The sequence below is a fragment of the Lycorma delicatula genome, chromosome 5, assembly GCF_047948215.1.
Source record: "Lycorma delicatula isolate Av1 chromosome 5, ASM4794821v1, whole genome shotgun sequence".
NCBI lineage: Eukaryota > Metazoa > Arthropoda > Insecta > Hemiptera > Fulgoridae > Lycorma > Lycorma delicatula.
The window spans coordinates 65,374,594-65,390,285 of record NC_134459.1 but is presented as its reverse complement, the minus strand read 5'-3'; the positions used below and the strand labels follow the sequence as shown (position 1 = coordinate 65,390,285).

Here is a 15,692-nt window from a genome sequence, read left to right as displayed (position 1 = left end):
TTATTTATTAAATATCAAGAGGTTGCAGAGGATTAGCACTTTTAAGTAGAAAATTAGTACAGTTCAAGTCTAGAGATTATTATAACAATGATCTATAATGTCTGCATATCAAACAATAATGACTTCAGTACTATTATGTGGCCACCATTCTGTTATTGAGTACTAATTAATAACACATACATAGTGTTACATAGGTAATCTAAATTTGGAACAAGATACAACTGTAACTAGTCAAACATCAGATATCAATGCTTGCAATCCAAAATTAAAAAAAAGAGTTATAATAAAAGGTATTCATCACAAAAGAAATAAATATCTTACCTTCAAAAAATCATATCTTATGAACCACTTAATGAGAAAAAATGAGCTTTTTATCAAATTGTGGTTGAGCATCAAGCACATAATGCTACACAGACATTTATTTAATAAAATTAAAGCATTTATTTATGTTTATGTGAAGCAATGCTACCACACAGGCAAGATTACTACCTTAATTCTTCTTTCCCTTCTTCCATAACTCATTTTCTGTCCTACACTTAACTGAAATGTGTGTATAAAACAATCTTGAACCACATTACATAAATCAGTGAAAAAATGTTGAATTACATAAGTAGCAAAATAAGGTACTTTTAACTATAATTCCTACATATTTTCTTTAAATAAAATGAAACTCTCAACACTAATGGTGATAAGAACAAGAATGTGATGTAGAATTCAATTTTTTTTTTTCATTGAATAGTTCATAAGAAATATAATTCTTCAAACATAAGCATTTTGTATGGTAACACTTTTGGAGGCTACTGGAAAACTGAATGAATCAATCAGTTTTATTTACAAGTTTATTTAACAATTTTTTTTTACTGATGAATTCACTGAAGAACTTACAAAAAAAGAAGCTTGTACGTGGGAATGTGAAAATGGAAATTTGTAGTATATGAAGAATGCTATGCCTGACCAGGATTTGAACTCAAGACCTCTAGATGAAAGGTCATGATGCTAACACTCTGCCATGGAGATCAGTGGAGTGGTGATCTTTTATTACTTATAGAGTTATTAATTTTAAGTATCAGTTACTTTATTTTAAAATTCTTAAGGTTTTGCTGTAGTATAAGGTTTTCAAAGTTGAAAAAATTACTTGGTATACAGTTTAACAAATTACCCTTTTTTTTTTTTTAATAAAATGTGATCTAACACATACACATTTTCTTTTAAGCAACCATATAAATATTAAGAGAAACAATCCCCTTATTTTATTTCCATTTATTTTTTCTATTAATTTATACATTTTTTACAATGAATAATGCTCTCACTGTCATACTCTTATTAAAGAATTTTTTTCTTGTCAATATGATATGACATTATATCACTAACAGAAGAGTTTTCTTCTACTATAATAGGAAAAAATAATCTCATCTTCATTTTCAAATGAAAGAGATCAAAAGATGAAGTTTTTTATTATTATTATATATATGTATATAATATGAAATATAAACCACCAAAACACAGTAATTAGATAAGTTATACTTACCAAATTAATTCCAATAGTCGATTTTTACAGGGATCCTGCATCTTCAGTTGGTATTGAATTCTACGAGGGTTATTTTTTTTAAAGTCTGATCGGTCGCGAAATAAAAACCAGCGCAAAATCGGATGAACCTTTGCGCATATGTGAGGCGCAGCGTCTCTTGTATGACCTTTAATCACGCCGTGTCACTTCGTTTAGTTCTGAACACGCAGCCAGCACGTAAACATATCTACAACAATAGCATCTCCCGCCAAGTGCCAAGTGAATAATTTTTAATTCGATTTCTTCAGGCTGAAGGGTGTAAAGCACCTGAAATTCATCGACGAATAAGTAATGTGTACGGTGAAACTTCATTGAGTGACAGCAAAGTGCGACAATGGTGCAGGAACTTTAAAGCAGGGCGTACAGATGTTCATGATGCAGCGGTCAGGGAAGGAAGCAAGTGTCAACCGATGATCTCGTTGAGCGAGTGGATGAGGCAATTCGAGAAAATCGTCGGTTCACAATTTCTGTATTGAGTGATTCGTTTCCTGAAATTTCAAGGTCAGCTCTCTACACCATTGCGAGTGAGAGAGTTCAGTACCGCAAACTGTGTGCGAGATGGGTTCCCAAGTAGCTGTCCAACCATCACAAAACAATGAGAATGGACGCTTCCCTAACATTTCTCCAGCGCTGCCACAATGAAGGAAAATATTTTTTGAACAAAATTGTCACGGGGGATGAGACATGGGTCCATTTCGAAACTGAAGAAACAAAAGAACAATCCAAACAGTGGATGCATTCTCATTCTCCCAGTAAACCAAAGAAGTTCAAGCGAACCTTCTCCAACAAAAAGTGTATGGCTACTATGTTCTGAGACCGGAATGGAGTTCTTTTGGTGGAATTCATGGAACGTGGCACTTCAGTCACTGCAGCCTCATACTTCGTGACTCTTCAACGTCTACGAAGGGCAATTCAGAATAAGCGGAGAGGAATGTTGTCATCAGGTATTGTCTTTCTCCATGACAACGCTCGGCCGCACACTGCAGCTGTAACACAGAAGCTGCTGCAGCGTTTTTGTTGTTAAGTGTTTGATACAGCCTGGACTTGGCTCCATCCGATTTTCACCTCTTTGCTCACATGAAACGCTGGCTAAGAGGACAACATTTTGGCACAGACATCGAGATGCAGACCAGCGTAGAAACATGGCTGAAAACACAGGCGGCTCCGTTCTATGACGAGGGTATTAGAAAGTTGGTACCACGCTACGACAAATGTCTAAATTGGAGTGGCGACTATGTAGAGAAATAGCGTAACTATGTAAGTACTTGTTACAAATAAAAAATTTTTTATGTTCACTGTGGTTTTAATTTCGTGACCTTGAAAAAAAAATAATCCTCGTGTAATTAATAACGTAACTGTACATTAAAAAAATGTATAAATTATCAATTTGTCAAAATTGTTTTCTTTTAAAAATTTTGAAAATTATTTTGGGCATATATAATTGTGTATATTCCAGTACTGGACAGTAGAATTTGCATATAAATTCATAATAATTTTCAGAATTTTTAAAAGAAAACAATTTCGACAAATTGACAACTTATAATTACGTTTTACTGTAATTATCTATAATTATATTATATTGAATTCTAAGTCAATACCAACGTAAGATGTGGGATCCTGTGAAAATCAATTATTGGACTTAATGTGGCAAGTATAACTTATCTAATTACTGTGTTTTGGTGATTTATATTTCATATATTAAATTTTATTAACACAGTAGTGAATATGTTAATGAATTATTTGAATTTTCAAAAAAAAAATATATATATATGTAAAATTATATTTATATTTTATAATTATATTTTAAAATATAGTGAATTATATAGAGACATTACAAGTCTTCGTACAACTTAATAAACAAGAGATAAATATTAAAAATTAAAAAATACAACTGCTGAAAAAAAAACATTCTGACAAACATTGTTCATTTTGTTCTGGATTTGTTTCATTGTGAGTTTGTATTAAACTAGCAAATACGCCATTTGAATTCTGAAAATCGGACAATTGTTTGCAGAGATATTAAAAGAGCACCCCTATTCTACCTCCCAAAATGCACCCCCCCTCCACAGCACCCTGTTTGTTACCAGTTGATGATGAAGATCGGTCTAGCCTCGCAGACGTGCTTGCATCACCTCGCCACTCTAGCCTCACAAGCAGTCCCCACAGAAAGCCCATTATTATTAAACAGAAATTTTTAAAATTTAATATTATTTTATTTTATTTAACAAATCATTTAATTCTATTATTTTTCTAATATTATTCATTCAATTGATATGAATCATTCAGTTCAAATCCAGCTAACACAATAGTAGAGGCTCACAGTTCAGTTCATTAATTCAATTCATTAAAATTTATGCTTCAACTGGCAAATCTCCGCTACTAAATATACATTTATACATACGAGGTCTGTTCAAAAATACGTAAACCAACATTATAAAACAAAATGTACTTTATTTAGAAGTTACTTGTCTGAGTCCCCTTCAAAGTACTCTCCTCCCCAATGCACACACTTATCCCAATGATGTTTCCACTTTTGGAAACAGTCCTGGAACGCTTCTTTTGTGGTGTTCTTCAGTTCCTTCGTCGCATTTGCCTCAATCTCAGGAATCATCTCAAATCTCAAGGAGCAAGGTCAGGTGAGTAGGATGGGTGGGGAAGAAGTGATCGAGTGTTTGGCCAAAAACTCACAAGTTCTGAGGGCTGAATGGACTGGAGCGTTGTTGTGATGAAAAAACCAGTCACCACTCTTCCACATTTCTGGCCTTTTCCGTTGGATAGTGTTCTGCAGACGTTTGAGAACTTCAATGTAGTAAGTCTGGTTCACTGTAGGGCCTTGGGGGAGTCACTCATGGTGGACTACATCCTGAGCATCAAAAAAAACTGTCAACATCACCTTCACATTGGAACGAACTTCATGAGCTTTTTTTGGTTTCAATGTCATAACCATACACCCAAGATTCATTACCTGTTACAATACTCGACAAGAACTTTTCATCTTCTTCTGAACATTCAAGCAATTCTTGACAAGCCTGGACTAATGTGCTTTTTGGTCGTCCGTCATCATTCATGGAACAAATTTCACAGCAACACGATACATCTTCTATTTTCAATCAAACTCTCGTAACATGATCCAACTGATCTCACACTCTTCAGCAAGCTCTCTGATTGTCAGATGTCGGTTTGCCCGAACCAGGGTGTTGATTTTGTCAACACCCTGGTTAATCGTCAGTTGATGTGGAAGGATGTCCAGGATGCTCATCATCTTCAATCAACTGACAACCATCTTTAAAACATCCACGCCACATAAAATATGTCACACGCTTCATAGCAATGTCGCTGTAAGTCAGCTTGAGCATATCAAAAGTTTCAATCGCAGATTTTCCAAGTTTAACACAAAATTTCACAGCAACTCTTTGCTTGTTCAAGTCACTCATTCTAAAATCCACTAAACAAAAAAACACACTTCACAAATAACCGCATAGCTTAGCAACCAATAATGATATTTGCAATCAAAAAACTGAGTTGTAATAAGCTGATTTGTACAAACATGGCAACCAAGTGGATTTGACTGGAGCCAACTGGACCCAAGCAATTCAAACAGTCTATGTATTTCTTGAACAGACCTCGTATATACTCGTACATATGTATGTAATATGTATATACATATTTATATAGCTTATAACTCCCAGTAACATTAGGATTCTAATGTTGGGTCAAACATCTAATCAGCAATTGAGCTGCTCCCGCTAAGTACATTACACTCCTTTTTGGGCAATCATGTAAAAAGATACCATCTAGGCATGTCCAAGAACTCTTTTGAACAACCCATAACTACCAACCCATAAATATTCAAGGAATCAGATTGTATGAATTACAGATACTCCAAAAATATAAAAAACAGCTCTTTCATGAAAATCATGAAATCCTATGGACTCCTTATCAAAATCCAGGAAAAGAGTGGCAATATATGATTTCAGATGATCTGACCACAAATACGTACAAACCCTGACAAATATTAAAAACTTGACTGTTAGCCAATGAAAGCTGATATATGTATGTCTTCAAATGGAGTTGCACAACAGCTGTTTTTAAATGGCAAGACAAAAACTAAGAATGCCAAAATAAATTTTATTTTAAAAACTAATTAATGAACTTAAAAACTAATTAATGAAATCAAAGGAAAAAGTCACTGAAATAGCCTCAACTAAATACATAATGCACTAACTTAAGTGAATAACTTAAAAATCATTACTTTATAGAAGTACAACTGTTTTAATAACTTTGTCTTAAAAAAAATACCAAAGAAAATCTCTTTGGGAAAACACTAAAGATGAGAAGGAAAAGTGGCACAAATTTCCCTTTCTTAAAACAAAAAACCAGACTATCCAAAAACGTTTGACCAATTACATTGCCCTACTACTGCATAAACTGATGGGACAAATGCTACTGTCCAAAAATGGGGGCAATTTGAATGACAATTTTATATTAGAGCAGGCTGGTTATAATATTGATAGAATATTTATAAGTTAAAACATCAACCTAATATAACTTATAAAAGACTGTTTGGAATGCAAAGTTGGCAGGAGTCTATTACTCCCTACTTTATCGCAGAACCTGGACAGAGTCCCTTGCTGCTGGATCATTCTAATCGGGCTTGTTTTTAAAAGGGTTATTTTTTAATCTCGGATCTAATTTTTCAAGTTTTGTCTATTATTATTTTAGTGAATTTAAGACGGATTTAATTGCATTCCAATCCGTTGTTAAACCAGCGTTATCGAACCCATTTCATGGGCCGACCGCGGAAGGCTAGGCTTATAAAGCCTGTCCTCCCGACGTAATTCCCCTTCAGACCGTCCACTGAAGTCCTTTCGGTGCTAACTCTTTAATAGGCTAGCAGGAATACGCCACAACGGGGCACTAGCTATAAGGAGGGAGCAATGCGTCCCCTTTTCCGGAGGAGTCGCAATTGCTGGGATATTTTGTCTTACTGTAAGTTTTTTTTTTTTTAAATTTAGACCGCGTTTTTGTTTTATGCGCGACTTACCGTGTTTGACGTCTTCAAACTATATAACTCGCGAAAACTTTTCACTCGCGACCCCGGAAACGCGTCTGACGCACTATTCCGTTTATGGCTCATGCGATATGGAGGCCCCTAAGCCTGGTTTGTCGATTTTCGGCTACCGCACCGCACCATCACGGTGGTTCGTCCAGTACGGCGTGAGGCCGCTTCCTTACAACTGTCGGAGTTGGGTCCTCTCGGCAGATGTCCCGAAGATGACTGTGTTCGGACACAGCCGCTCTCCCGAACAGTCTGCGCGCCTGCGCCACCCCCACCTCGGACACGGATTGAAATCTCGCATCAGATCGGAGAGTGGCGTTCCTGACGAACCACGCAGCTCCAAAGATCGTCCGCAACGCGATGTTTTGGACGGCCTCGATCTTCTTTTGAAGCGAGGAGCTCAACACTGCCCCCCATGCCGGGTAAGCATATGTTAGAATCGGCAGTACGTACAGCCGAAAAATGAGGAGCTTAGTTGCCAGTGGGTACGGGCTGGCACTGTTCAGCACTGGGTATAGCGAGGCTCTGGCGGCCTTAGCCCTCCGGGTCGCATAATTTACATGTTCGCCGAAGGTAAGCCGCCTGTCCAACACCACCCCCAGGTACTTAACTGTTTTCTCAAAAGGGATTTTCTCCCCTGAGATTTCCAGCTCTCTGGTCGGTTTTCGTGTCTTGCATGTGAACATCACGGCCACCGATTTTTCACCGTTGACCCTGATTCTCCACATGTCGAGCCACGGTTCCACTAAGTCCAGCTGCCTTTGGAGCCTCCGGACAGCGTAATCCACATTTGCGGATTCGTAGAAATATGCCGTGTCGTCTGCATAAAGGGCCGTTTTGACCCCTTCCGACAGCGGCATATCGTTCACGTACAAAGTGTACAAGAACGGGGAAAGTACTGCTCCTTGGGGAACCCCAGCGGCTATTTCTCTGGTGGAGGAAATCGTTTCCCCTACGCGCACGACAAAATGTCGGTCTAGCCGATATGACCGCATCAGTCTGACATAGCGGTAGGGGATCGCCGATCGCGCTAGCTTATAAAGCAGCCCGCTGTGCCAAACTTTGTCAAAGGCCTTGGCCACATCCAGAAAAACGGCTGCAGTCACCCGTTTCCTGTTCAGGCCTCCGACAAGGTCGTCTATTATTTTTACCAGTTGGAGGGTGGTTGAGTGACCCTCCCTGAACCCAAATTGCTCGGGCCGCACTTTTCCCTCCATGTATCGCCTCAGTTTTTCGAGAAAAATCCTCTCGAACAACTTAGACAATACCGGTAACAGGGAGATTGGCCTATAATTCCGTGGGAAAAGTAAACTTTTCCCCGGTTTGGGTAAACATACGACTTTGGCCGTTTTCCAACAATTCGGGAAATATCCAACGTACAAAATGGACGTGAATATCACCGAAATTGCTGTAATCACGGAGGCCGGTATGTTCCGGAATGCACGGGCGCTGATCCCGTCGACACCCGGGGCCTTGTCGGGGCTTGTGGCCTTAATGGCTGCGGAAACTTCCGCTTCAGTGACTTGGTCAATCTCTAGAGGGGCGTCCTCCACCTGTGAGAAATAATCTACAAGAAAGGATTCCACCTCGGTTGTGTGCTCGTCGTTCGGGGAGGGAGGGGGGTTTGGAGTGAACTGCTCCTCCAAGGTATCGGCGAATACCTCGGCCCTCTCCGCCTCCGAGTATGCAAGAAAACCTCGCTGCCCCACAACCGGATGGCGAGGCTTCTTCCCTTCTCGCAGTCTCCTGTTCAACCTGAACACCGAGGAGATGTCGTCAGAGACCGAGGCGAGGTATTCGTTCCACGAATCCTCTCGATGGCTTGTCAGCAGTTGTTTTACCCTGTCCGTTTGATTATAAAAGGCCCGCTTATCAGCGGGGGACAGGGTGATTCGATATCTCCTCCTCAGTCGTCGTTTCTCCGTTATGGCTTCGGAGATATGAGGAGGGAGGTCGTTTCGAACAACTGCTCGAGTTTTGGCCGATGAGCTGCCTGCCAGGGCCTCGGTCATTGACGACGTGACGCGCCCGACAGTGTCGTCGATTTCCTCCGGGGTGTTCAGGAGCTCAGGATTTACCGGCCTGTACTCCCGCTGGAGGGTCTCGTAGAACCTTTTCCAGTTGACTGACCTTCGGGATATAGGCGGGGGATCTCGGCCACCCCCTGCCTGACCTAGTTCCAACAGGACAGGGGAATGGTCCGAGCTGAGGTCTTCTATCGTTTCAATCATGAATGGGAGAGTACCCCCCTTCATGACTGCGATATCCAGCACGTCAGGCCTAGATCTGCCTGAGCGATGCACGAACGTGGGCACCTCAGGGCCTACGACGACCAAGCGGCGGGCTCTCGCCCTTTCGTACAGCAATCTGCCATTCGGATTTGTCAGAATGCTGTTCCATGACACGTGTTTGGCATTGAGGTCGCCCATGAGTATCACGGGCCCATCCCAATTTTCCAGCACGGCATCCAGATCTGCGCCGGTTACCGCGTCGTTCGGCTTGCTATAAGCCGAAACCAGCCGATACACCGTGCCCAGATGCTCCACATGCACACACGTTTGCTCCATCACGTTTGTATGAAGAACAACGCGCGTATGCATGTGGCGTCTGTGGACTAAAACCGCAGTTCCACCAGAGGTGCGAGATCCGGGTCGAACTGGCCTATCCGTCCTATATGTAAAATAGTTCCGAAGGGTCAGTTGCTTGTTTGGGTTCAAGCACGTCTCAGACAACAGTATCACGTCTATCAGTAGATCCTCGGCCAGACGGCATAGTTCCTCCGTCCGGCCTACTACTGAGTTGGCGTTCCACTGCAAGAGTCTGAGGGTGGGCCTAACCATACCTGGACAGTACAGCCATGAGGCACTCTATTAAGGACTGAATACAGTCCTTGAGAGATTTTGCCTGGAGCAGGCGTGGCAAAACCATCATGATATCTGGCAGGATATCCTTCACTGTCATCTGCGACAGGAAGTCCATGCCAGTGGTCTCCAACGGGGTAGCCGGTTTCGGATTGCCGCTGGGGGTGCCTTTTGGCGCGGCCGCCATTTTGGCGGGGCGCGGGGCCACAGCGGCCGCTGTGTTTTTAACAGCCTGCTTGGCCTTCCCAGCCGGAGCAGGCTTTGCCTTTCCCGTCGAGGAAGGCTTGGCCTTCTTCGCCGGGGCCGGCTTTGCCTTTCCCGTCGAGGAAGGCTTGGCCTTCTTCGCCGGGGCCGGCTTTGTCGCCGCCTTTTGTTTCACCACCTTCTTGGTGGTTGCCGCCGGTTTTGGCTTGGCGGGTGTTGGGGAGGGTACCTCCCCTTTTTTCACGACCGCTTTGGCCACGGGTGCCGGCACCTCCGGTTTGGGGACTGTTTTTCCCCCACCGGCAACACGGGCCCAGCTGCGGCCGTCCAAAGTCGCGGGCTTTTTAAGTCCCTTGACTTTGTTTGTCTGCTCCTTATAATAGGGGCAGCCCCTGTAATTGGCCGGATGTGGCCCCTTACAGTTGACGCATGAGGCTGGTTCCTCACGCGGCTTGACGCAGGCAGAAGTGTCGTGGTTTCCACCACACTTTACGCATTGCTGGGCCCTCTGGCAGTAATTGGACGAGTGTCCAAATTTCTGGCATCTGTGGCACTGGGGTGGCCCCCCTCGTGACACAAATGCAGTCACTGCGACCTTGCAGTAAAAAATACTGCCAAGGTCATAAATGGCCCGGGCCAAAGGGGTCCTCTTAAGGGCCACTAGGCAGGTCGGGGTTTCCCGACCGTCCCTTGTGAGGAGCTTCTTAACCGAAACCACCTCATAGCCAAGGGAGGTCAGTTCCTCCCTTACTTCCTCCGGGGCAGCCCCATAGGGGATCCCCCGTATAACCACCTTCAGCTCCCTGTCCTTCGGGAGCTGAAAGGAGTGAAAGGCGATTCCCTTCGAGTGCAGAAAACTCTGCACCGCCCGGTAATCCGCCTCGCTGCCCAGCTGCAGCCTTATCGAGAGCCCGGTGCTTTTAGCCACCAGGCGCCCCCCAATCCTCGACTTTATGTCCCTCGCCAATGCTGGCCACTCTTTCGGGCAGTCCAGCATTATCGGCGGGATTTTCTCCCGCCTGACGGTAGCAGGCTGTGATGGGGCCCCATCATCAGCCTGCGAGTTGGCGGCTGCTGCAGCCTTGCTGCAGCCCGCTACGGGCTCCGCCTCCATAGGAGGCGCGGAGTCCCGGCGTTTCTGGCGCTTCCTAGCGCCAGACCCGCTTTCCTCTCCACCGACGGACAGTTCCGTGGTGGGAGAACGGGGTGGAGGAGGCCTTATTTTTCCTTCCATTGAGGAAAATAAGGAAGAAAAATTTTAAAATTAAAATTAAACTTAATTTACACTTGCTGTAAAATAAAATCACTGACAAGAAAATCAATTAAAAAATAAAATTATTTTAAAAGTAGCAATAGTCCTATAATAATAGGCTATTTACTTAATGTATTCACAATGACTACAAGAGTTCACTTTACATTATTAGAAATATTGAATAGATAAAAGTAAAATTAAGAAAAGGATTATCCTTTTCTTAATGTGACTGGCCTGTAATCCAGGTAGCTGGCCGCCCGGCTGATGTCCTAGCAGACCCCTCTCACATTGTCTGGCGACGCAGGTAGAAGAACTGTTGAACACCTGGCAGGACTGGTTACAACTCACAATCACAGAGCACAATAAGACACAACCTTTCACTACAAGAGCCAAGGATGGAATCAAGACTGTTTGGAGAAAGGATCTGAAAAATTATAAGTGGTTGAATATTCTTATTTTGTCAACTGTCAGTGAAATGAAAATACAAGAAAGATGTTAAAGGGAGATTTTAAAATGTTCTTCCTCATGATAGGGTCCTGACTGCACTGCTATTTAATGTCTACACTAATTTTCAATCCCAACCTGTAGGTACAGTTTGATATAGGCAGATGACTTTCTTTAATCTTCCAAGTCAGAGTTTGAAGATAGAAAACGAACTTGTATCTGGCTCATAACAAGATGTCAGTCTAGTATGACAAGAGTCAGTTAAATCCAGAGCCAGGGAAATTCTTGTTTATTATTTTTAATATAAGGAGGCTACCTATAATTTAAATATTCAGTGTATACTACTCTATTCAGAATGAATTCAGAATCATTAAAATTTTGTTGAAACTCATGACAGAACTTAGTCATTTAAATAATACTCTAACAATTCTAAATAGAAAGTGAGCACTAGGAAAAACAGTTAAAAAACATATTAGGCAGCCAAATATGGCTAGTAATCACTGTACTAAGTTTTTCAATTATGGAATATGCAGTACCTGAATATTCAACCCAAGCACACCAAATAAGGCAGCTCTTAATTCAACTTGCAGTATTATAACAGATTACCTAAAACCAAACCAGTAAGAGAACTAACTGTAAGATAACAAATCAAGTAAAAAGGTCAATACATCCCCTACATGCACCCAAAATACCCCAACCACCCCTAACATCGTGAAAGTGTTTTCTACAAACAGCCAACTAGTTCTCAGAACACTCAGTAACACTGCACAAAACAGTGAAAATAACAGTATTCTAATCTATTAGAGGAACTACCTCACACAAGTAGAAACAGTTGCACATCTGGTAAGCTTGAAGAGGCTTCATACAGGAGGTATACATTATAAAGTCAACTTTCACCAAAATGATATATTCTGGAAGCAGCTACACTATATTCTTTGCTTCAAGGAGACAACAGATCACTTTCTTTGTTCCCTTCTGTGCAACAGCTCTAGCACAATGAATGATATTTTATAACCTAATAATAAAATCCAAGTTTAAGTAATTGAATATTCCAGCACATTTAAATAATTTTAATACAAAAATAAATTATTTTTAATAATATATAAAAACTTATTTTGGTACAAAAATTTTAAATTATAAAATAATGAATTAAAAATCATTTTGACAAGTCAGAAGTTCATTTTCACCATAATATTGCTATTTTAATTTTTTGATTTTTGAAAAAATTAAGTAACTAAATACATCCTTTTATACAATTCACCATGATTTATTGTTAAATCAACAGACATTAATGACACACAAAAGTATCATAATAAAACAATAATTTTAAACTTTGTTTTTCTTTTATTATGGTTGCTTCAAATAAAATGTTACCAGTCAAATACAACTACTGTAACTGTATTATATTTTCTCAATAACTAGATAGACAGTTCTTTTCAAAAGCATTGCATTTTTTGATAAGTTTTCTTACCTCTTATTGTAACTATATTTGGTATTTAGTGTTTTTAATATTATTTATGTGTATGTACATATAATGCTACGGTACATACACCAGCTTATATTAAATTAGTTTTAATAATTAATTATTATACATTACCACTTCAATTACCTAAGTGGTACACCAAATTTATTAAAAACCAAAAATGCCAAATTCAAAAATTGGTTCATTACATATGTGTTTGCTGGGTGTGTATATAGTTTTATATATATATATATATATATAAAACCACAATTTACTCGTATCATCAGCTGCATTATATATTCATCTCAAATTACATTACAACCTTCGTAAAATATAACAACATATCATGCATGCATTTATTTATTTTATTTAAAATTTAAAACCTTTAATCTTTTTATGTTTTTATTTTTAACTTTTATTCAGTTAAAATAAATAATAATAAATTTAATTTTTTAATTTTGTTTAATGTTTAATGCAAAAAAAAATTATATATATATATTGCATTAAGCTTTTGTTTTAAGTTAACTTCAAAACTTCAAGATAGAGATAAAAAGAATTTTCCATGTGCCTGTAATGGTCAGAAATTACATCTTTTTTTTTAATTTCATTTACTAAATTGATAATTATAGAGACACTGATGAAATTACATTATTTTTGTCATTTTGTTTTCTTTTATTTATTTATGTTCTATTTTAAATATTCTTAATATCATAAGGAGGTGGGATTTTGTTTTGTAGAATACTACTGTGGTTGGGCATGTTTCTGGGCCTGTATTCTATGGATAGGAATACTAACTGCAATTATTGGAGACGTTGCAGCGCATTTTGGTTGTTCATGTAACCTTAAGGACTCTATTACAGCTATTTCTTTGGTTGCTATGGGAACCAGTTTACCAGGTAATGTTCAATTATACTAATTTTTAGACTGTGGAGAGCTATTATAATTTAACTGATACAAAAATACTTCAAACAATGATAAAGCTACACTCTTATCATTTTGTGCAAATAATATGATAATCATCTATCTTCACCAGTTTTAAACAAACAGGTAAATTAGTCATTCACCATTGCTTAAAAAATATTTTATAAATAAATATGTTACTGTTTATTTATAAACAGCAGATTTCATTTTGTTAAAAAATTATTTATATGCAACCGAGAAAGCCAAGTATTACTGTTTAGCAAGAAAATCAATAAGTTACTGGCTCGAACAGCTAGTGCCAAATCAAATATAGTAGATTCTTTACTTATCTGATCCAATGCACAGCTTACCTATAATCATGCATAGTGGAATAGAAATGAATCTCTTTAATCACTGGTTTTTATAGTGATTTAATACTTTTATCCATCCCTTTCAATTTTGCTTTCAGTCTCTTATTCTAACCTATCCTTTATCTTCCTATATTCTCATCCTCAATTAACTGTTCAATATATTGTAATCGTTGTGTGCCTTTATAGTTTTTATTCTCTAAACTTCCTTCTAGGATCAGATTCACTAGCATAGAATATCTTAACACATGTCCAATAATCTTGTTCTCCTTTTACTAAGATTCTGTCATAAATTTCTCTTTTATCCAATTTACCTTAAAACCTCTTCAATTTGTAGCACACTAACCTACTAATTAACAAGTTTTCCAGTATCTGTATGTTTCAAGAGCCTTTGTTCTTGATAATAATCTAATAATTCTATTGTCCACAATTTTCTGCTAGAAAAGCACAACACTTATCATCTAAAAAAAATTCTTATTTCTAAATTATTTTTTGTTAGCTGCTTGTTTCTTACGTAAAACCTAAGCCTGATTAACTTACATTATTTTTATTGTATTTCTTTTTGTTAACTGCTTTTGACATCTTTAATTAATTCATCCCTCATAATTTTACTATCTAAGTAACAAGATTCATAACATCTGGTGATCTGTGTTCTTTATGTCTAATAGTCGTTTCATTATCTTTGTTTTCTTCTTGTTTACTTTTTAAAATTTGATTAAATCTTCTCCTCAAGGAATGAATTTGTAATGTTAATTACCACTAACTCATGCCAAATTTCAGTTGAAAAATAAGGCCTGGATTATGTCAATTTTTTCTTTTTAGTTTTTGCTTTCTTTTTCTTTCTTTGCTGTTTCCAAATAAAAAAGCAGAAAGGGAAATGCAACACTACCTATATTTCATGCCTTTTCCTATAGCAGCTTGTTTTTCAATATTTTTTAATGTTATTATAGTTACGTTACTCTTATGTTACTTTTAATTAACTCTTTCTAGTATTTTAATAATTTTTTAAAAATTAATCATAAATAATTATATTTTGTTTTTGCTTGATGAATTAATTCACCACGCAAGCTTACAAAGAAGCTTTTACATGGGAATATGAAAATGAAAATTTGTATGAAAAATGCTATAACTGACCCAGATTTGAACACAGGACATCACAAGGACACAGGAATAAGCCATTCCTGTTGATGAAAGCTCGAGACAACACTACCACTAACTCAGAGATTGACATTTATCTTTAAAAATTAATTTAATTTAATTCTACTTGATCAAATACTTTTTCAAGATTTTATTTCTTGTAGAAAGCTTTCTTTTTTGCCTACCTTCTATAATTTTAAGTCTGAGAACAATAATAATTGTGTTTTCTGAGAAGTTTTTTTTTTTTTTAATTACAACACGCTCCAATTCTTCTTCTGTTTATTAGTTAATTCTGCAATTAAGAGATCAATTGGAACAATTGCTCACAAATATTTATTACTGGTTTTGCTTACAAAGAAGAAAAATTTATAATTATTCTAGTTAACAGTGTTTGTTATTTATGTGCTCCTGCTTTTTATATGTAATACAAAAAAAAAA

General features: G+C 38.4%; 1 protein-coding gene across 3 annotated transcripts in view; it reads left to right on the top strand.

Annotated features, from left to right (window-relative positions):
• Calx (sodium/calcium exchanger 3) overlaps positions 1–15,692 on the top strand; it is a 623,183-nt gene that overhangs the window by 592,660 nt on the left and 14,831 nt on the right. For 2 of the 3 annotated variants that reach the window (XM_075366330.1, XM_075366328.1), the window contains one exon: positions 13,587–13,745. The exons of the other annotated variant lie outside the window; for it this stretch is intronic. In XM_075366330.1, coding sequence (XP_075222445.1) covers positions 13,587–13,745 — 159 coding nt within the window. The remainder of the gene's footprint in view (positions 1–13,586; positions 13,746–15,692) is intronic. 3 annotated transcript variants of the gene reach the window in all.